Genomic DNA, 22,212 nt, shown 5'->3' with positions numbered 1-22,212 from the left:
TCTATTAGTTTGTGACTGGTTCTGGCTAGGCACAAAAGGGAACCAGCCCCAGAGAGAAAATTTTACCAATTTACATCTATGGAGCCCAGGCTTATGCAATTTACACATATTGTTTCGGCCCCAGGTTACACTTTGAACAGTTTTAACAAGCTAGGAAACCGAAAGTGACCACTTGGCAGATGGGACATGTGCACAGCACGGACAATGCCTGATGGCTTAAGTGCACCAGTGGTCACCTTTCCGTGCAGTCGTTACCCAGGTTTCTCCTGCCTGCCTGTCAGAATTAGGCTTTACCTAGTAAGCGCACTGGGGATTTAATGGCAGACCAGGGTTTAATGGTGGTTGTGACCCTCTGATATTCCTGGACCATGTTCTTTGTTCTGGGTTGGGCCTAAGGGACTTGAAGTCAGGATTGTCTCCTTCTGTTGTGGAAATGGAGCCTCACTGGAGGTCAGTGTTGGCCAACAGACGTTAGCAGAAACTTTCTCAGCAACTGCAAACTTCAGTTATGGAACAAAATGTTTTTTCTCGCGGTTTCTAACAAGCCTGCTCAGTACATTACTGTTTTTCAGTCATATTGGAGGCAGCGTCCCCTTAGAGAAATTCACGTTCTATAGCTTAGTATTCCCCAAGCAAGTTTATTAGTAAATCCTTCATAGCATTAGTTGCCCTGCTTCAAATTCCCCCTTTGTCTCAGTGTGAATAGGAAAAATTAGGTTTTTGTCTTTTTCAAATTCTGGCCTCAGCTGTTCTTCCAGGATTTATATTAAAAGCCAGGGCAGCAAGGAAGTGCAGTGAAGGCTCGAAGGCTCAACTGCTTAGTTTCACAGTTTTATTTTCTAGCTGGATATATCGTCTAGTTGTTTTTGGTGCTTTCCATTTCTTGATATGCACACATAAAAAAGAGTAGTTAGTGGGGTTTTTGTAAATACAGTTCGCTTTGATCAGGGCCATGCTTGAGTTAATTGCCCAATAATAAAGATGTTTCACTGAGACCATTTCTCACCCCTTATAATGTGGTGAGTTTGCTCCATTTCACTAGGAGAAATAGGAAAGGTTGCGTTGTGTGATTTGGATTTTTAAAAAAGAAATAAGATGGTAATAAAGTGACAGATTTGAAAAAATGAAGATGTTCCTCAGTGAAAGTTGAAACAGACACCAGAATGTTAGTAGTGGTCGTTAGGGGCAGTGTAAAGGGTGTAGGTATTTTAAATTGCTTTTATTTTTCTGATCCTGTCAAGCATAAACAAGGGAATAGGTGTTGTTTCTGCATTTTAACTATAATGGTTTTATTTTTTCTTTTACATTATAATGTAATTACATCATTTCTCTCTTCACTTTCCTCCCTCGGATCTTCTAGTAACTTCCTCTTCAATGTCTTTCAGACTCATAGCCCCCAGTCTTAACGGTTGTTACCTGCTTATATGTTTATGTGTATGCGTGTATAGTCCTAGATATACCCTGCTCATTCTGTGTACTGTTACTTGTGTGGGTGATTTCCGGGCTGACCCTTTGGTCTTGGATAAGCAGTTGTGTGCTCTTCCCTGGAGGAGACCTCCTTCCCATTGTTGGCATTCCTTGGCGGCCTGTCATTCTTTGTGTGTGCGTGGGGCCTGACCGTCCCCTGCCCGCTTTGACATGTCTTCTGTTGCTGTCCTTGTTCACCTCGGGTTTAGGCTATGTTGGTGACACTTTGTGGGTGTAGCTTCTGACTATACACTTTTAAACTTTAAAACTAAATAGGAGACCGCAAAGGGGATGGGGAGGTCAAAAGGTCACATGTGATATGAAAGTGCAGAGTAAGCTACGGGGGTGAGGGGACAAGGAAGAAGGGACGAGGCACCGAAGAGTGCGTAATGAAACCCAATTCTCTGCACGCTTGTAGAATTTAAGTTTAAAAAAAAACTTTTAAAGTAACTTTTATAAATAACTTTTAAAAAGCTTTTTCTAGAAGAAAATAAAGCCAGTAGCAGAATGCCTGAAAAAAAAGAAAATTTAAACTTTATTCTTTGTGCTAAGTATTCGTTGACTGTCATGAATTTTCTTCCTTTTTCCTTTGTTGTTATTTTTGGTGGTGGTGGTGGTGGTGGCGTGTGTGTGTGTGTGTGTGTGTGTGTGTGTGTGTGTGTGTGTGTGTGTTGCTGGGCATGGAAGTGAGTTTGTGCCTATTAGGGGCACAGTCGGCTGTACTGAGCCACACCCTCACCCCTGTGGCTCACTTTGGCTTTTTACATTTTTCACTTTATATTACGTTCATAGTACAATGTTAAACGTTCATCATGGACTTCTGGTGATGGTCCCGGTTATGTTATTTTTGAATGCCTAGAAAGCAACATTGTTTTATGTCTCAGGAATAGTGTCAAATTTTCTATTAACTTCTGAAAATTCTCCCTGTAGGTTGGAGTTATAGATTTTTCGATGTATCTCAAAGATGGAAACAGCAGTAAAGGTAGTGAGGGGTATGTATGATGAAATTGCTTTTTCCCCTCAGATGTAGTGTTTTGTTTTGTTTTGTTTTTTGTTTCGTTTTGTTTTCAAGACACAACGTTTCTCTATGTAGCTTTGGAACCTGTCCTGGAAGTCAGTCTGTAGACCAGCTGGCCTGGAACTCACAGAGATCCACTTGCCTCTGCCAACCAAGTTTTGGGATTAAAGGCATGTGCAACCATCGCCCGGCTAGATGTAGCATGTTTTTTTTTGTCTAAGTTTATAACAATATTGTGTTAGCAGATTTAGTAGAAGAATTTTTGATTATATAACTTTAATAAAGTCTTGACAAAAATATCAAATTATGGGGCTGGAGAGATGGCTCAAAGGTTAAGAGCACTGACTGCTTTTCCAGAGGTCCTGAGTTCAATTCCCAGCAACTACATGGTGGCTCACAGCCATCTGTGATGAGATCTGGTACCCTCTTCGGGCCTGCAAACATATAGATAGACAGAACACTGTATGTATATTAAATAAATAAAATTTTAAAAATTATCTAATTATTGGGTCTATGATTAAAAGGACTTTTATGTGAATGACTTTTCTGCTAGGTATTTCAGAGGGAGACATAGTAAAGATATATACAGTCAATCCAGTTCTCCATATTGTTTTGTTTTTGTTTTTCTGATAGCCTCATACTATAGCCCTGAGTGGCCTAACATGGATAAAGCTGACCTTGAACTCGGGCTTCCCTGCTGCTTCCGCTTCTCAGCATAGGATCCAAGTGTAAAATCACCCCATCCAGCCAGCTCTCCATAGCTTTAAGTAGAGCTTGAAAATTTAGACAAGCCCATCATTGCTGCGCCCCATCTATGTCCCACCCTGGGAGGCTGAGCCTCAGTGACCAAAACTCAGACAAAGAAACAAGCCAGCCATGATGGCACATGGCTTTAATCCCAGCACTTGAGAGGCAGAGACAGGCAGATCTCTGTGCATTCCAGGACAACCAGAGCTGCGTAGAGAGACCCTGTATTAGAAAGAAATGAACTGGGGCTGGTGAGCTGGTTCAGTGGAAAGAGCACTGGCTGCTCTTCCAGAGGACCTGGGCCCCATTCCCAGCACCCACATAGTGGCTCACAACCATTGGTAACTCCATTTCCAGGGGACCCGGGGGTACTGCGCACATATTGTGCAGTCATACACAAAGGCAAAACATGCAATCACAGAAAATCATTTTTTAAATATCTTGACTCTTATGAAAGCCGTATTAATGTAGGTTGTTTCTCCTACTTTTGAACCACTGACTCTTCCTTGTTGACATGTCCACATAGTGACGTATCAAGTGTGAGCTCTGGTTCAGTGTGTCTGTGGCCAGCAGACTCGGGCTTTAGGAAGAGTGGGATGAAAGCTCTGTCGGGTATTTCTGCCACTTCGCTTACTTCTGTTTCCGTTGTTTTTCCCTCCAGGGATGGTCAGATTACCGCAATTCTAGACCAGAAGAACTACGTGGAAGAACTCAACAGACATCTGAAGTAAAGACTGAATAAAATTCTTTTCTTGGGGCTTATTGAGAGGGGAAGGAATCATAAAACAGTGAGCAATGAAGACCCGTTCTGTCAGCGTTCAGCAAATATACAGAAAATTCCATTTGCCAATCACAGAACTAAGTACTGGATAAGTTAAGGAACTTTTAGCAGATGGCAATAAAAGGTTATCATGAGATTGTAACTTAGAGGTTAAGTAAGCTACTCAATAAGAACCATAAAACGTAACACATATACCTTGGCCTTGGATAAAGCCACCTACTGCAGTACTGATCTTGGGTAAACCATCTCTCTTGTTCCCTTGCATGTCTCGCTTACACACTAAATTGATATATTAACTTGCCCTCTCCTTGCTCATTACCACTAATTTATCACCAGATATTTCACACTCTCCAGAATTACCCCCCCACACACACACACTCTGCCCTCTCTCTCTTGAGACAGGGTTTTACCTTGTACTGTGGCTGGTCTGGAAATTACTATATAGACCAGACTGGTACCTGGCTTTGAACTCATGGAGATCACCTGCACCGGCTTCAAGGGCTGGGATTAAAGGTGTGTGCCACCATGTCTAGCATAAAAGGCATTATAACTGACTTATAATGTAGATACAATTTTCTGCAGAGGCCGAGTACCCTTTGCAGGTCTCTGGTTTCATTATAGAATAATTTTAAAATGGATTGGGGACTTGAGAGATGGCTCGGCAGTTATGACCTCTGACTGTCCTTTAGGAGGATCCAGGTTCACTTCCCAGCACCCACATGAGGACTCACAACTGTCTGGAACTCCAGTTCTGCTGTGGGCACAGGCACACACGTGGTACACAACATACATATCAGCAAAACATCCATACACATGAAATAAAAATTTAAAAAGAAATCAGAAGGGATCTCAGGGGCAAATTATTGGAATTCAAGAGAAAGTCCCAAACAGGCAAGTCAAAGATCTTGACAGCTGCTAAGCTGAAGAAGGGGGAAAAGCTATATCTTAACAGTATACAAGTAAAAGGATACATCCCGAAGACCAAGTTTCTAGGAAGGAAAAGAGCTGGGTCCTAAGACAGTTCCTTATCATTTTGTTGAAGGGTGCAATGTTGCACTTCTTCCAGAGTAACTGAGTGTGGTTGCAGAAGCAGGATTCTGCCCTGTAGGGCCAACCAAGGAAGAAATGTTCCCTTCAGTTTCTTTATTTAGCCTCGTGGCCTCCTAAGAGTTGCTCTGGGCAGCCCTGCTGTGAGGATGTGTCTCAGGTGGAAGGGTGCTAACTAGCAGCATTTTCTGTCAGTTAAGTTCTTCAGTCCTTAGCTCAGGGCTGGGTGGGAACAGCCAATAGCAGCTGCTTCTGTCGGTTTAGCCTTTGACTTCTGACTTTGGGCTAGTTAAAGCCAAAGCCCATGCCATTGGGGTATCTTTAACTTTGCAGTTTGTTTCAACTTTTAGATCTGTATGAACTGCACGGAAGACCAGTCACGGTAGTTTATTCTTAATCTAGCCGGAAAGGCTAGCACTTGAAAATGAGTTAGGAGCAGCTTGGGATTTTCCACAGTAGTGCTTGATATTGGCCTCCTTTATATATTTATTTTTATATTTGTTTTTGGTTTTCACCAAAATATTATGATTGTTAATTTGTCTCAGAGGAAGCTGGCATATTGATATTCATATTTCAAACGGCACCTAAGGAAATGATAGTGATCAAGGACCCTTTATTTCCTTTCCTCATGCCTAGAATCCTCTGTCAGTATCAATATAAATTTTGAGTAGTCTTGGTTCCAGCTAGGAAATCCAAGAACAATTTAAGTATATTTTCTCTGGGGATTAAGAAGTAAGCATGAGCTGGGTGGTGGTGGCGCACGCCTTTAATCCAGCACTCAGGAGGCAGAGGCAGGCGGATCTCTGTGAGTTCAAGGCCAGCCTGGTCTACAAGAGCTAGTTCCAGCACAGGCTCCAAAACCATAGAGAAACCTTGTCTTGAAAGTAAAAAACAAAACAAAACAAACAAGAGGTAAACGTGACCATAATGATCTGCAGCCACGCCAGTCAAGCACAGATGTGCTTGTATTTGATACCCAAACATAGCCTTGATTCTTCCTTATCCTTGCTGCACCTCAGTTCTCTGTCTGTAGTGAGAGATGCCTAACAAAAGCTGTTGAAGGAAGGAAGCGGTCGAGTGCAGTGAAACCATCACAAGAGTAGTTGGTGTATATGTGGGCTGTTTTGTCTCATGTAGGGAGCGCTCAGAATGTACCAGGAATTCACTCTTTGATTTCACTCACTGAGCACTGCCTCTGTGCCAAGGACTGGCACTCATGTATGCTGTCTCCGAGCATGCCAGTCTGACAGAAATTGTGTGTATTATTAAGAAGGTATTGGGATATAGATACAATCAGAACATGTTGTATGCATGTATGAAAAATCACAAACTCATTCTATACAATTAATGATCTCGTTAGCTTGTGAAGAGTTGCTATAGACTGATAGCTATGGTGGGGTTAAGAAGGCAAGTGCAAGCTATTGTCCTGTTTTTCAGGAGACTCTTATGTGTTGTTTTTTTTTTTTGTCTTAATAGTGCTACTGTAAACAACCTTCAGGCAAAAGTAGATGCATTAGAAAAATCCAACACTAAATTAACAGAGGAGGTAAGTGTTTGGGAATCAATCATTTGACCTATAAATTTAATAATATAAATTAGTGAAACCAATCATTCCTGTTGCCTTGGACATGATTTGACTTTTCAGGTAGGAACCACTGTAGGAAACATCTTCCTGCCCTGGCTGCGTAGTCGTTCATTTTCCCGGTGGGATTAGATAGAATACAGCCTGATACTCAGGATTCAGTAAGCATTTTGGTCACTGTTGATTGGTACAACTAGACAAAGACAACCCCCTCCCCCACTCTTTTAGACAGATTTCTGTGGAACACTGATATGTGTGTTCCAAGCTGGCAAGCTCCTGAGCCCCACATCCTATCTGTTCTTGAGTATGCCTGATCAAGCAGCTTTGGCCGCTGATCCCTGCCTCTTGTAATGCTTCTTATTGTCATGTGCTCCTGACTAAGAGCACATGACCTCTAAAAAAGCCCAGATTCCCCACTGGCAAATGGGGGTGCTTTTACTTCCTCTTTCAACTCCACAACGACTCTGGAGATTAGGCAAGAATATAAATGAGAACGCTCTTAGAAAAGCCCTTAGAATAGGAAGGGGAAATTAACCTCAAGGCTGGCATCTGATTAGTAGGCTAAATCTGTAGCTTAGCCTTTGTTTAATAGAAGCAGACGTCTTCATCAGGATCCTATGTGAACTAGTCAGAATGCAAGCTCATTCGCTGTTTCTAATCGTCCTGTTAGGCACAGTGAGATAAACCTGGTTTAAAGAAATTCAGTGCATTAAAGTATGCTAATTAGTTTTTCTTTAGAACATGGATAGATAGATAGATAGATAGATAGATAGATGATAGATAGATAGATAGATAGATAGATAGATAGATAGATGATAGATAGATAATATATAGTTTGTGTCTTTTTTGAAACACAGTCTTATTTAGCTCTCTCTGACTTTAAATTTAAACCCTCCTCCTTAGCCTCCTAAGTGCTGAATTACCTATAACAGGTCTTTTGGAGAGTTTCCAATGTGATTCCCATGACAGGAAGTGAATACTTGATTAAACCTTTGTTTAGACAGTGCTTCATGATCTTCTGTTCATTTGTTTTTTGAGACAGGACCTCATCCTGTGAGCATTTTAAAAGCATTCTCACTAAATGTGTTTAGAATGTAGCCATGGAGATGCTCTTGAATTAAACAGTCTCAGCACTGGGACTTAGTAAAAAGGCAGCAGAACGGGGAAGGTGGCCGAGTGGCTGAGCACCCATATAAAAGCTGGGTGTGTCCGCACATGTTTGCAGTCCAGCCTTGGGGGATGGTCGCAGACAGATCCTGGGCATCACTGGCAAGCCATTGTAGGCCAAAACTTGAGTGTCAGGTTCAGTGAGAGGCCTTGTCTCAGACAGTAGGGGAAAGAACACTAAAGGAAGACTCCCCACGTGAACCTCTGACCTGCACGTGTATGTACACACTCACAGTGCACCCATGCACACACATCCAAAATAAAAGTATTCACAATAGAGAAGCAATATCAGGTGATTTTCATTTTTATTTTACGTACTTGAAAGATACTTCCCCTATGTTCCTCATTAGAACTTTTCTTTTCCTGAGACTGGATCTCTCTTTGTAGTTGAAGCTATGAGAATCTACTAGCCCCAGTCTCCAAAGTGCTGGGATTACAGCACGTACCGCATATCTGACTGATAAGAACAATTTTAGAGGGTGATAGACAGCTTCCTTTAGCTATAGATTTCCTAAGAATATTCAAGTCTGAAATTATTCCTTAGCAGATAATAAAATATTCAAATAAAAGAATAAAAAGTTTTTGGTTTTTTTTTTTTTTTAAATTTTGGTCAACAGCTTGCCGTTGCCAACAACAGAATTATTACCTTACAAGAAGAAATGGAACGAGTTAAAGAAGAAAGCTCCTATCTACTGGAATCCAGTCGGAAGGTAAGTCCTAAGTGGGTTCTAAGACCTCCGTGAGGGGACACTGTGCATTGTGTAAGCCACAGGGAGGTGGCCAGTTCTGGGCACTGACATATATCAAGCATCCTCTTTACCTGGACTCTGTAACCGAGAGCAGGGTACAGCTCTCCACGGCTCGCACCCTCCACTCTGCCATAGCGCATCCTTTGTTTAGAGACTTGGAAAGGCTAATTCAGGCTCTTGTTTGTGTGAGCTAATAACTTGTTCTGTGTTTAGTGGTTACAGTGTTTATAATGGAGCTGGAGAGATGGCTCCGTGGTTAAGGAAGTTATTGCTGTTTCTGAGGACCTGGGTTCAGTTCTCAGCTCCTCCATGGCAGCTCACAGCTATCTGTAGCTCCTGTTCTAGATGATCCAGTTCCCTCTTTTGCCCTCTGGGATCACCAGGCACACAGGTGCACAGACATACATATAGGCAAAACATTCATATTTTAAAATAATTTTATGTGATAATAAATATACCATTATTTTTACACCATGCTACTCCTTTAAAAGTGAGTAACCTAGTTATGTGTTGCCACTGGATAAATTAGCACGAAAATGTATTTTCTACATAGCAATACTTCCAAGGACCAAGCTTTTGGTTTTTTTGTTTGTTTGTTTTGTTTTGGGGGGGGGGGGGCGTGATTGTTGGTTTGAGACAAGCTTTCTCTTTGTAGCCCTGACTGTCCTGGATCTCATTCTGTGGACCAGGCTGGTTTCGAACTCAGAGAGTCACCTGCTTCTGTCTCCCAAGTACTGGGATTAAAAGTGTGCACCACCAACTGCCCACCCAAGGACCAAGCTTTTTAGGTAGTATAGTTGTTGCAAAAAAATTCATCACTCTGGTTTAATAAAGAGCTGACCAGCCAAGAGCTAGGCAGGACTTGCAGAAATAGAGGATGCTGGGAAGAAGCACAGAGTTGCCAGCCAGGCACAAAGGAAGCAGGAAGACAGCATGGGCAGTACATAGTAAAGGTAATAAAGCCATGAGACAGAAAATAAATTAATAGGAATGGCTTAATTTGTAAGATCTAGTTAGAAGCAAGCCTAAGCTAAGGTTGAGCATTCATAATTACTAAGAAGTTTCCGTGCAGTTATTTGGGAGCTGCCTAGTGAGACAGAAAACTGCCTATTGTGTAGATTTGCAAACCTATTTTATATCTTTCAGTTGTCTTTTTATTTTTCTTGTTGTTATCCTTTGAGACAGAGTTTCCCTGTGTGACCCAGATTGACCTGACTCTTGCCTCTGCCTCCTAGGTGCTGGGCTTAGAAGTGAGCATACCTGTGTCCAGCCTCCTTAGGGAGCATAACATGATGCTTTCAGCCCTGATAATGGCTTGGTGCCAGTACTGTTCTAAATTATGACAGAATTACATTAGGGGAGTATTCTAATTGATAGATCTATCCGCTGTGTATAGAGTTGCTTGTTTGTTTATGACTTCACTGGCATCTTTCCTTGCTACTGCTAGTGTTTCTAGAGGTATAATGGAATAAAAACAGTTTCCTATGTAGAGTATTAGTATTTGACTTTGAGGCATGGATATAGTTAAAACAACTGTAAATGCTCAGAAGAATTTTGTTAGTGGCTTCCTTCCTTTTAGCCATGATCTTTGGACAGTGACGTGTGAATTTTCTGGGAAAATAATGTAGTACCACCCACACCTCTGAACCAACTCATGTTTTGCAGTGAATCAGGGTATTGGGGTTTTGTGTTTTTTGTTTTCAAGCCATGGTCCCATTGAACCCAAGTTGGCCTAGAACTTTATATATAACTAAGGATGGCTTGAAATCCTAATCCTTCTGCCTCCACTTCCCAGTGCCAGGGTTAAAGATCTGAGCTGTTCCCAGTTTTAGGAGGAGCTAGGGGTTGAATGCAAGGCTCGTGCAGGCTGAGCAGTCACTCTGCCATCTGCACTGTAACCCAGCCCCTTTGCTTGTTTGCGTGCTTGGGTAGGTGGGTGAGTGTTTTTGTTTTGTGTGTGTGTGTGGTGTATGTATGTGTGGTGTGTGGTCTTTGTTTTTTATACAGTGTCTTAGTCTGTACTCCAGGCTGGCCTCAGACTCTGAGCAGTCTTCTTGCTAGGCTCCACGTGTTCAGACTACTGGCATTGGCAACCACACACAGCTATGGCAGTGTTTTCCAGGACTGAGGGGGCGAATCTCCACCACCAGTTTTGGTAACTCACTTTTAGGGTTTTTAATAAAGAGACAACAAATTTCCAATCCAACATAACCTTATGCTCAATGTGCATTTCTTTATTGTGTCTGCAAATTTGGTGTCGAGTCTTTAAGTCCTTAAATATGTACTCTTCTTTACCTTTTCAAGGGCCCTAAACAAGACAGAACTGCAGAAGGGCAAGCACTGAGTGAAGCAAGAAGGCACTTAAAGGAGGAGACACAATTACGATTGGTAAACAACTTTAACTTCTTTAACTTCTAGTAGCGAGAACACACAAGAAGGCTGGGCTCTCGAGAAGCTGCAAATGTCCCATCAAAGTTCCAACACTCAATAATGTGCCCCTGTTTTTACAAACCCTATGAAACAGTTTCTTGCCCTGCCCACTCTGCAGTATCTCTAAGAATGTGGAATTGAAAATGAGAGATGGTTTAATCTGTGCTTAATAAGTTACTTCAAGTTAAGAGCACATGGCAGAGGGGGTTGGAGAGATGGCTCAGCGGTTGAGAGCACTGGCTGCTCTTCCAGGTTCTGAGTTCAATTCTCAGCGACCACGTGGTGGCTCCCAAGCATCTATAGTGGGATCTGATGCCCTCGTCTGGCAGAAAGTTGTACATGCAGACAAAGGACTCATGCATAAAATGAGTAAATCTTTAAAAGAAAGAGTACATGGCAGAATTCAGGTTTTCTGCAAATAGAACCTTCTTAATGCACTTTAATAACTACCATTTACTGTCTGTATGTTTGTAAATTAGGGACTAAAATGTTTTCCATTAAAAGTATCCTAGAAATAATGTCAGCATGTGGCAGCATGATTCATTTTTACCATAACTATTTAAAAAGGGAACACATGATCCAGAACTTGAAAGTTGTCATATGCTCGTATCACATTAACGATATGAAACTAGGTAAGACCAGTCCAAGGTGTGCCCTGAGCACAGCCTAAATGTGGAAGAAAACTCCAGTCTGTATCTTTGTTCTGCTAAAGATGCTGCCATGACTATAGTAGAAACCAAAGAGTCACATAGTAGTGATGAAATTTCACTTGACCTTACTGACCATCCCCAGTAACTGAACTGTTACTACAGGTATCTCAGCTCTATCAAGAACATCCCAGTACAATGTTCTTCTTCTTAATCCTAATCGTTGTTATTATTATTTTGTTTTATTCTGAGACTGGGTTTCTCTGTGTAGCCTTGGTTGTCCTGGAACTCACTTTGTAGACCAGACTGGCCTCTAGCCCGTATATCCACCTGCCTCTGCCTCCCAATTGCTGAATTAAACATGTGTGGATTAAACTGCCACCCAGCTCCTAATAGTTACTATTAGTGTCTTATTAATTATTATTAGTCATTAATGTCTCTTAAATACCTTCTGCCAAAATGCTCAGCACTAAAGGTATCCATCTACCTTTTCTTGTGAAACCTTACGGCATTTATATAATGGGGGCAAGAGTGTAAGCAGTTCATCTGCTTTGCGGCAGGACGTGGAGAAGGAACTGGAGCTGCAGATCAGCATGAGGCAGGAGATGGAGCTGGCAATGAAGATGCTGGAGAAAGATGTCTGTGAGAAGCAGGATGCCCTGGTGTCTCTGCGGCAGCAACTGGATGATCTCCGGGCTCTCAAGCATGAGCTTGCCTTCAAGCTGCAGGTAGGGAAAGAAAAGGAGTAGACTCCCTGGCTCTCTCTCTCTCTCTCTCTCTCTCTCTCTCTCTCTCTCTCTCACACACACACACACACACACACACACACACACACACACACACACACTCACCCGTGCTGGCTAGTTTTAGGTCAATTTGACACAAGCTAGTGTCATTCTGGAAGAGGGAACCTCAATTGAGAAAATGCCCTCACCAGATTGGCCTGCGGGTAAACCCGTGGTACATTTTCTTGATTGATGATTGATGTGGGAGGGTCCAGATGTCCAGATCACTGTGGGTGGTGCCACCCTGGTCTAGGCTTTAAGAAAGCAGGCTAAGGAAACCAGGAGGAACAAGCCGATAAACAGCCTCCTCCATGGCCTGTGCTTCAGTTCCTGCCTCCAGGTTCCTGCCCTGACTTCTCTTGATGATGGACTGAGATCTGCAAGGTGAAATAAACCCTTTTTAACCCCAACTTGCTCTTGGCCGTGGTGTTTATCACAGTAATAGCAATAGACAGCATCAAAATATGGGTTTCTGCTAGGCAGTAGTGGTGCACATCTTTAATCCCAGCCCTTGGGAGGCAGAAGCAGGTGGATCTCTGTGAGTTTGAGGCCAACCTGGGCTACAGAGCTAGTTTCAGAACTAGCTAAACAGAAACCCTGTCTCGAAAAACAAAAAAAAGGAAAAAAAAAACACAACAACAACAAAAAGAAAACCTGCGGGTTTCTCTTTCTTCGAAGATTTATTTTTCTTTTATGTCTGTGTGGTCTGTGTACTCACGTCCTCAGCGTATCAGAGTGTTACATCACCTAGAACAGGGACTGTCAGGGTTTATGAGCTGCTAACCTGGGTGCTGGGAGCCAGATTCAGGTCTCTGCAGGAGCGGTGTGTGCTCTTGTTCACTGAGCCATATCTGTAGCTCAAAATTGGGGTTTCTTTTCTTTTCTTTTTCTTTAAATGTTCATTTTTATTTTATGTATATGGTTGTTCTGCCTGCATATATGTCTGCATGCACCATGTGATGCCTGCCTGCTGCTCACAGAGATCAGAAGAAGGTGTCCGATCCCTCTGGAACTGGAGTTACAGGTGGTTGTGAGCCACTCACTATATGGGTGCTGAGAATTGAACCCTGGTCCTCTACAAGAGCAGCGAGTCCTCTTAACTCTCGAGACACCTCTCCAGCCTGAAATAGGGGTTTCTTAATGAGATTTTTGTGCACATATTTAACATTGAACACCATTCATATTCATCCTCAAGTCCCTTCCTTGTCTCACTCCCTCTTTTTACTGTTCCTTTCCTTTATATATTAAGCAAATAATGTGTATTTAAATCTAGGTTCCACGCGAGAGGACATGTGATATCTGTCTTTTCTTCCCGTTACCCTCTGTCCTCTTGTCCCCACTTCCGCCATGGACTCTCCCTCTCCCCTCCTAGTTCTCCTTTTACCTTTATGTTGTACTTTCCCTTCATATCATATTTAGATATATGTTTAATTTATTTAATATCAATATTTGTGAGTGTATGGGCAACACAAATTAGATTTAGTGTATATTTTTCTTTTGGGGGGAAGGCAGAAGGGTGGAAAGGTGGAACCTGAGAAGAAAGGGAAGTGACTGATTGGGGTGCACTGTATGAAATTCCCAATAATCAGTGAAAATATTATGTTGGAAAAAAGTTACAAAGATTAGAATAATAATAATATAAATATTTGTATCCTATAATTTCTGCTCCACAGCTTAGCATGTCAGCTGAATTGTAAATTGCATTAGATCTCTAATGGACAGATAAATTAATGAGCCTTCTGATATTGTAGTAAACTTCATTTAATAATACTTATTTTAGAAAAATGCTCCTTGACTTCCTTTTTCTACTTAGAAATTAATGATATACTAATGAAGAACAGTTCCATTTATTTCCTATAAATCTTTATAATTCTTTTTTACCCAGAGTTCAGACCTAGGAGTAAAACAGAAAAGTGAATTAAACAGTCGCTTAGAAGAGAAGACTAATCAGATGGCTGCCACCATTAAACAGCTGGAGCAAAGGTAAAAGTGCTGTTTCTGTATTGGAAGTACTGAGAGTATGTTCAGCGAATAGAAAATAGAAGAAGTTTTTGCAACCTAAGTAAGATATGCTGGTTAAATTTTATCTGTGTGTTTCATGACATTCCAAAATATTGTTAAGAGTGGTCTGTCTAACGGGCAGACTAACATGGATTGACTCTCACATCCCCACAGCTCTAGAGAGAACTACAGTTGCCTATAGCTGGGCATCCAATACCAAGTGTTCAGTGCTAAAGTCATGCTCATACAAGCAACACAAAATGGACTCAGCGGGTTGTAGGGGTGTGTGTGTGTGTGTGTGTGTGTGTGTGTGTGTGTGTGTAATAAGAAAAGGCCATGAGTTTGAGAGAGAGTAAGAGGGACACAGGAAAGACTGGAGGGAGGAAAGCAACAAATTATGTAATTATATTTTAAGTTTTAAGGGTTTTTTTTAATGGTCTTATATAGCGAGTTCCAGGCCAGGTTGGGTTGAAGTGTGTGACCCTATCTAACTGAACAGTGTTTGTAATTGTGTAGTTTGTGTGTCACTGAAGTCTTTAGACGTCTTCACGTTAGGTGAGGTAGGGATTCTGAAAGGCAGATGTCCTCCAAGTATTGACCGTGGCTCTCTCCCATCTTGAACTTTTTTCTCTATTCTCTCTCATCTCCCCCTTTTTCTCCGGAGTCGTTGTGTGGCTTTTGCTGATGCCTCCGCTGTGTCTCTCTCACCTCCACCTGTCTGTTGGGAGTTCCCTCTTCTACTCCGTCCTGCCCACCAGTGCTTGTCTTCTTCCTGTGAGATCCTCTTTCTCCTTTTGTCTGACGTCACCCCCTCCCCCTGTACCTCTGTAGCAACAGAGAAATATCTGAGACTTCACAGTTCAGTGCACTGTAGCTCCCGAGATCATCTGCCATTCCTACCGCCAGTCCCTGCTCACCACCCTTGTTATGCTTGAGCAAACCCGAGCCATGTAGGCCATGCTTTCTGCTGTCTCATCCCTGTTGTTCTGATAGTTCCACCAGTTATGCATGGTCCCTTCCCACTCCCCTCTTCAAATCCATTTTTTACATGAAGCTTCAAATGCCACCTCCTGATATTGGCTTCCTCTGATACCTCTTTCCAGCTAGGATTGGCGCTTTGTTCCACCGATCCCATCCTGCCTGGCATCTCTCACTGTGCACCTCACCTTGTAGTCTGCATCAGTCTCTGGTCTTCTCAGAGTGTGAGCTCTTTGCAGTTAGTTAACTAATCGTTCCAGTCCTGTCACAGGATCTCTCACAGTTCTTGAATGTACATGGCATAAGTTGATGTATGAATGAATGGATGAATGGGATGGGTGACTTCCTTCAGGTGAGTCTTCACCAGGGAGGAGAGTCCTGAACAGTGGAGCATGTTAGTGTTAACAGTAAAGCTAACTGCAGACTTACAAATGAGGCCGAAACTTTGGCATGGTTGGTACTGCTATGAATGATAGATGGAAATGACTCCATTTCTATAGCAGATTACCCAAGTGCTTGCTCATCATCACTGATAATTTATGATTTAATAAACTAATGTTCATGTTCATAAGTTGTACTTTTGTGATGTTTGAAACTATTTCTCGGATTTTGACTTGGCAGTTAAGGCCAACAGAACTAAAATAATGATGACTCATCTGACTGATTTTCTTGCTGTCTTTGTTTCCTGTTTATCCATTTTCTCATTCCCCTTCCAACTCATTTTTTATTTTATTAAGTGAAAAAGATTTGGTGAAACAGGCAAAGACCTTAAATAGTGCCGCAAATAAACTGATCCCAAAACATCACTAGACACTTCATAGATGGTCGCCTCTCAAGTCTGATGTTACAAAATAATTATAAGAGGAAGAAGTCGGAAATTCCTACATTTAAGCTCTGATTCTCTATTTAAAAAGTCACCAAAAGTTGACCTTGAATTTGTTGGATTTAAAAAAAATAGTTGGATATATAGGTTGGGTTTTGTTGTTGTTGCTGCTGCTGTTATTTTCTCCCCCAGAGTTAGAAATTTTGGTATGGGTTCCTCATTAAATACCAAATAAACTTTGAGAAATATTTCTGAGTTGAACAATAAATCAAAAGACCATTTTCAGGAAGCCTGGGGAACGGAAGCATTGTACATGTGTCCTTGATAGTGATCGGACTCTGTAGGTGGCCCATGTCCACATCAGTGAGCCTGTTCTCTGCCGTGTAATGCGGGCAGGTGTCACCTGGGCACCTTGGGCCTAAAGTAGCTCTGTCTCTTAGACCGTGACTCCTCTTCTCTTGCCTTGTGTAGGTTTAATCCCCAGCCCAAGAAAAGTACTTAGTATTTCATTACACTTCTATTCTCAGTAACCAAGACTGCTTGCAGTTTATTTTTCCCTTAGTGATTTTGAACAAAAAAACAGCATCCTTGCATTTCTTTAAAGTACTTAGAAGCAAAGTAGTAATTAGGTAGCTCTTAATGTCATAGTGCGAAAGCTGGGAAACCCCTCTTGACACGCGTCACCTCTACCTCTGCCCTTCTCTGTCATCCTCCGTACTACTTAGGTAGCTCACAGAGAACACTTTAATACAAATACGATTTTCAAATCTACCCTGCTTTCTTCCTCTTGGGATAGAGAGGCCACAGTGTAGTCACGACTTCCGACCTGCCGTCCTTGCTGGAACACTGTCCTAAGATCTATCACTTTTTTTGTGATAGATATTTGCTAAAGGTTCTAGTTACAAAAAAAAATCAAATGAGAAATAAATAATGCACTGGCATTGGTTAATATCAAAACAAAAAATCCTCAGTAGATAGCCACAGCAATACTAGCAGGGCTTTTTTCCTAAGTGACTGCACAGCTAACCCTTTCTAGGCTCTACATTGTAAATAATCCTATAAATACTTGGATTTAGAAAAAACTATTTTTGATTTGGGGAGGCAGGCTTTTCTATACATGAGCCTTTACTCCATCCAGCGGGTTTGGCACAGTGCCTGGGGTTTTGTTCCATGTTTTCTGTCCTTCCTTCTGGCATGCTATGTAGCATTGCCCCTGCTAAGAGAGAGGCAAAGATAATTCCTTTGCTTCAATTTTTTTTACCTTCTTGGCAAACCATAATTAAGAGTGCAACCGAGTGTGTGTGCTTTTGTAGGTCCTCAAAGGGCCTGTGTTAGAGCCAACTTAATGGAGGATCCTTAAACTCATTTTAATTCTTACAATTTTGCACCTCTATAAACCTCCTATTGCGTTCTGCTGCTCATCAACCTTTTATGCTGATGAGTTGCTTTTTACATACACATTGAAAGACAATAATCAAACCAATAAAGACTACATATAGCATGCCTATAAATTCTATTACAGAAAGCCTCAAATATTCCACCATATAAAAATGACCCTTTATAGGTGCAAAGACATTTAGAAGAAATTTAATAAGAATTTTATAAGACATTTAGAAGAAAGCATCCATAAGAAGCTTCCAGAGAATATGGTCAGGAGTCTTAGGAACCCCAATGCTGGAGAATATGGTCAGGAGTCTTAGGAACCCCAATGCTGAGTGTTTTACTGCTTGGTCACATACCCCGTGATAGAAGTGGAAAGGGCAGACACAGCCAGACTTTAAGAGAGGCTTGTCCTTGTGGAATCATGAGAAGCTTGGGTAAGGCTTGCTAGTGATTGCCTTCCAGCTTTCTGTGGTCAGGGAAGAGTCAGGAAATCGTGATAACCCCACATGAGAAGGCAGCTCCGCCTGCACCTTCAGCTGTGTGTGGAAGGCAGAAGGATAATGTCCCAGCCTGTTAGGAAAGAAAGACAGTGGCTTCAACATAATTGACTGTGTACTTGAGGGTGGCTCTGGATATGGATTTCCAAAAAGTGATGTCTTCTTGTTGATCACCTAATGGCTGTAAACTGTAGTACTAGAATAAAAAAAAATAGAAAATCAGCTTTCCCTCTGCCTGGTTCACCTTCATCTTGCTTTTCTTTAGAATTTGTTTCTTCTCCATCTTTTTCCCCATCATAATTTCTTCCTGTGTCCTGCATTTTTTTTCTCCCTCTTTCTCCCCATACTTTCTCCCTTGGGTTGTTTTATTTTGTGTTTGTGAACTTGGTCTTCCTCCCCACCATGGCTTTTGTTTTTATCACAAGTTCATATGGCTCACATTCAGATTGCGCCAGGCTGAGCGAGGCCGCCAATCTGCCGAGTTGGACAACCGGCTCTTCAAACAGGATTTCGGAGAGAAGATCAACAGTCTACAGCTGGAAGTGGAGGCACTCACCAGGCAGCGGTGAACAGGGGCAGCTTGACCAGCAGGGTGGTGGTGGGTACTGCACAGGAGGGTGGTGGTGGGTACTGCACAGCAGGGTGGTGGTGGGTACTGCACAGGAGGGTGGTGGTGGGTACTGCACAGGAGGGTGGTGGTGGGTACTGCACAGCAGGGTGGTGGTGGGTACTGCACAGGAGGGAGGCTCGGCAGCAAAGAGGAAGTCGGGTCTTGAGCCGCCTAGGCTTGATCTTTCCAGTGTCCTTTGCAAACAGTGGGAACTCAGAAAGTGTCACATGACTGGTTAGTTCCAAAATCCACTCAACATTTTTTTTATCAAATAGTTTTGAACTGACTGCTGAACATGGTGGCGCAGGCCTGAAATCGCAGCCGAGACAAGAGTCCAAAGCCAAGTTGAGCTGCACATAGTGACACTCTTGTCTTCAAAAACTAAAATAAAAAGAGAATTTGAGACCAAATTCCCAAATATATAGTAATTGATATCTAATCTGATTTTAGTGATAACAGCTAACATCTTCTGAATTTCTACAGTGTCTTGTATATGTTTCACAACACTTCTTATTGCCCCTACTTTGAGATGGAGCGACAGCTTAGAGGGATTAGTGTGTCCCAGTTCACACTAGTAAGCTAGTAAGTGGTGGTTACAGTATCCCTTTAAAAACCTGTTTCTCTGACTAAATCCTAAGTACTCTCTCATGCCAACTGTCATGTTGGATGCACTTTGGTGCTGAAGCCACTGACTGCAAATGCGGGAGTCTGGTGGCTGAAGAACACAAAGCTACCAGGGGTGCTTTGGGGATGGGTGTGTGGGAGCTAAGCATAGACCTATAGAGACCAGCCAGACATCTCCCACTCAGCTGTCGTATAAGTACATTGGCATCCAGATAACTGCAGCTCTTCATTAAGAATTAGTGTGAAATAATTGACCTGCTAAACTGGGCACTCCTAACTGGCACTCTGAATTCAGAGAGTGAACATGTGAGCATTCCTAGCTTCACTGTGTCCTGCTGTTTTCACAGCTCGGTTGTCCATGTATTCCTGGTAACTTTATTAGGCGTTAAAACTTAATTGCTGGACTTTAAGGGAAAACTCTGGTATTCTTTAGACTATATGGATGTAGAAATCAGAATTTTCATCCTTTCTTCTCTCACCTGACCAGGACTCAGCTGGAGTTAGAACTGAAGCAAGAAAAGGAGAAGAGGTCACAAAACAGGGGCACCCCAGGAAAGGGGACCCAGAAGCCAGAGCCCCACCCAGTGAGTGTGCTCTTTATTCCGGTGCTCATTCCACCTACACGTTATGGCCTAGCCTCATGGGTCCCGCAGGTCTGTCACTGCCCACACGCTACGCTTAGTTCCTCAGGTTCACAGCAGGCAGACATGCTTAGTTCTTGTGGGCTACAGAATGTAGACATGCTTAGTTCCTGTGGGCCACAGTGTGCAGACAGCAAAGTGAGCTTTTCAGAATGGAGGAAACTGTGATCCTGAACTGACCTCTAAGATGATCTTAGATCTAAGATGGACTTGCTCTGCTGGAAAAGAAAATGACTCTTTGAATTGTTTAGTAAAACTATTCTGGTATCATTGTAAATGTGTTGACAGAAGTTTCTGTCCTGCCTGGTCCTGCAACTGTTCATCCCAAAGAAACACATAAAGACCCACATTAAGTATAAACTCATTGGCCTATTAGTTCAAGCTTCTTATTAATTAACTCTTAAATTAATCCATAATTCTTGTCTGTATTAGCCACATGGCTTGGTACCTTTTATTAGTGAGGCATTCTTATTTTACATCCTCTGCATCTGGGTGACGACTGCAGACTGAGCCTTTCCTCTTCCTAGAATTCTCCTATTATTCCTGTTGCCCCACCTATACTTCCTGCTTGGCTTCTGGCCAATCAGCATTTTATTAAACTAATATAAGTGACAGATCCTTACAGGGTACAAGACGATTGTCCCACAGCACTTCCCCTTTTTTTATTTCTTCTCAAAACAAGAATTCTGTATCTGATCTCCTTTGTTTAGCTTTTTTCCTGACCATTATCCATGACAACTTGTAACCAACACTCTAAACAAAGACAGACATCCATAATCCATGTTCTGGGAATGTGGGTGTAGTTTTCTAGGCTACTTCTTGCTGATTGGCGGTACTGATATTCTTATGGGGAACCTAAAGAAAATTCAAGAGTATGGTCAAATCCTGACTGGAATATTCTGTGAGGCTTGGTCATCTCAGCCAGCAGTCTTGAGGCTGTTCTCGATGTAGAACTCAGAGGAAGCCCCAACAGAGGTCCTCTGAAATGTTGGATCATCTGGGTCATCCACTTCTATCGGAGACTTTTCAGGGGGTCTTCCTTGATCAGACCTCATTTTTCTTAACCCAAAATGAATCCACAGCCTCTCATTTCCTGTGGAAACAAAAGCAAAACCTCTTCTCCAAAGTAACATATTTTTTGACTTAAATTTTGAAGTCAAGGCATTTCCAAAATATATTGGTTAGGTTAATCCAGCAGCATTTATAATCAAATGTCTTTTAGCAGCTGTTGCTCCTTTCTCGGCCGTCAAACAATTCAAAGACAACACAATAGCATACAGTATCCAGATTCTCTGTGTATTTTCCATCTTTATGTGGCTTTATTTTAAACTCTATTTCTTTTATTTTTCTTTTTAATTTTTGTTTGTTTTTTTTTTTTGAGACAGGATTTCTCTGTGTATCTTTGGGTTTCCTAGAACTCACTCTGTAGACCAGGTTGTTCTTGAACTCACAGAGATCTGCCTGCCTCTGTCTCCCAAGTCTTGGGATTAAAGGTGTGTGCCCATGTTAGGCACCAATTGTTTTTGCTTTTTGTTTTTCAAGACAGGGTTTCTCTGTATAGTAGTCCTGGCTGTCCTGGAACTAGCTCTTGTAGACCAGGCTGGCCTCGAACTCAGAGATCTGCCTGCCTCTGCCTCCTGAGTGCTGGGATTAAAGGCGCACCACCACTTCCTGGCAGCACCAGTTTTTGACAGAAGTTTTCATCCTGCCCAGTTCCACAGTCATCCAATCCCAAAGAAACACACAGAGGCTTACATTAATTATAAATTGGTTGGCCTATTAGCTCAGGCTTCTTATTAATTAACTCATATATCTTACGTTAACCCATAATTCTTGTCTGTGTTAGCCACGTGGCTTGGTACCTTTTATTAGTGAGGCATTCTCATCTTATGTCCTCTGCATCTGGGTGACAACTGCAGTCTGAGTCTTTCCTCTTCCCAGAATTTTCCTGTTCTGGTTGACCCGCCTATACTTCCTGCCTGGCTACTGGCCAATCAGCATTTTATTAAACTAATACAAGTGACAGATCTTTACAGGGTATAAGACCATTGTCCCACAGCATAAATGTGTGTTTCTTGGAGTCCTAATTAATACTGTTTAATATGGTATTAAACAGTAATAATGTTAATATGGTTCCTTCTAACACCCAGTTTCCCTTCAACAGAATTTCCTCAGCTGTGGGTTTGCTTCTTGGGGCCCTCTGTGTCATGTGGATTTCAGTGGGAATATACACAA

General features: G+C 42.1%; 1 protein-coding gene across 14 annotated transcripts in view; it reads left to right on the top strand.

The window, feature by feature from the left end:
* Rufy3 (RUN and FYVE domain containing 3) overlaps positions 1 to 22,212 on the top strand; it is an 80,290-nt gene that overhangs the window by 50,049 nt on the left and 8,029 nt on the right. For 9 of the 14 annotated variants that reach the window (XM_087908894.1, XM_087908893.1, XM_085691665.2 and 6 more), the window contains 9 exons: positions 2,398 to 2,459; positions 3,894 to 3,959; positions 6,537 to 6,606; positions 8,427 to 8,519; positions 10,863 to 10,946; positions 12,196 to 12,363; positions 14,306 to 14,403; positions 18,548 to 18,667; positions 19,824 to 19,920. In XM_087908894.1, the coding sequence (XP_087765020.1) occupies positions 2,398 to 2,459; positions 3,894 to 3,959; positions 6,537 to 6,606; positions 8,427 to 8,519; positions 10,863 to 10,946; positions 12,196 to 12,363; positions 14,306 to 14,403; positions 18,548 to 18,667; positions 19,824 to 19,920 (858 nt within the window). Of the gene's footprint in view, positions 1 to 2,397; positions 2,460 to 3,893; positions 3,960 to 6,536; positions 6,607 to 8,426; positions 8,520 to 10,862; positions 10,947 to 12,195; positions 12,364 to 14,305; positions 14,404 to 16,136; positions 18,325 to 18,547; positions 18,701 to 19,823; positions 19,921 to 22,212 lie in introns of those variants that run through there. The other 5 variants (XM_085691672.2, XM_085691674.2, XM_048424944.3 and 2 more) reach the window with 2 other exon arrangements.

Source organism: Myodes glareolus, chromosome 8 (assembly GCF_982192425.1).
Source record: "Myodes glareolus chromosome 8, mMyoGla1.1, whole genome shotgun sequence".
In the NCBI taxonomy this organism is placed as follows: Eukaryota; Metazoa; Chordata; class Mammalia; order Rodentia; family Cricetidae; genus Myodes; species Myodes glareolus.
The sequence above is the reverse complement of the archived record's forward strand: the minus strand, read 5'-3'. Positions and strand labels throughout refer to the sequence as shown.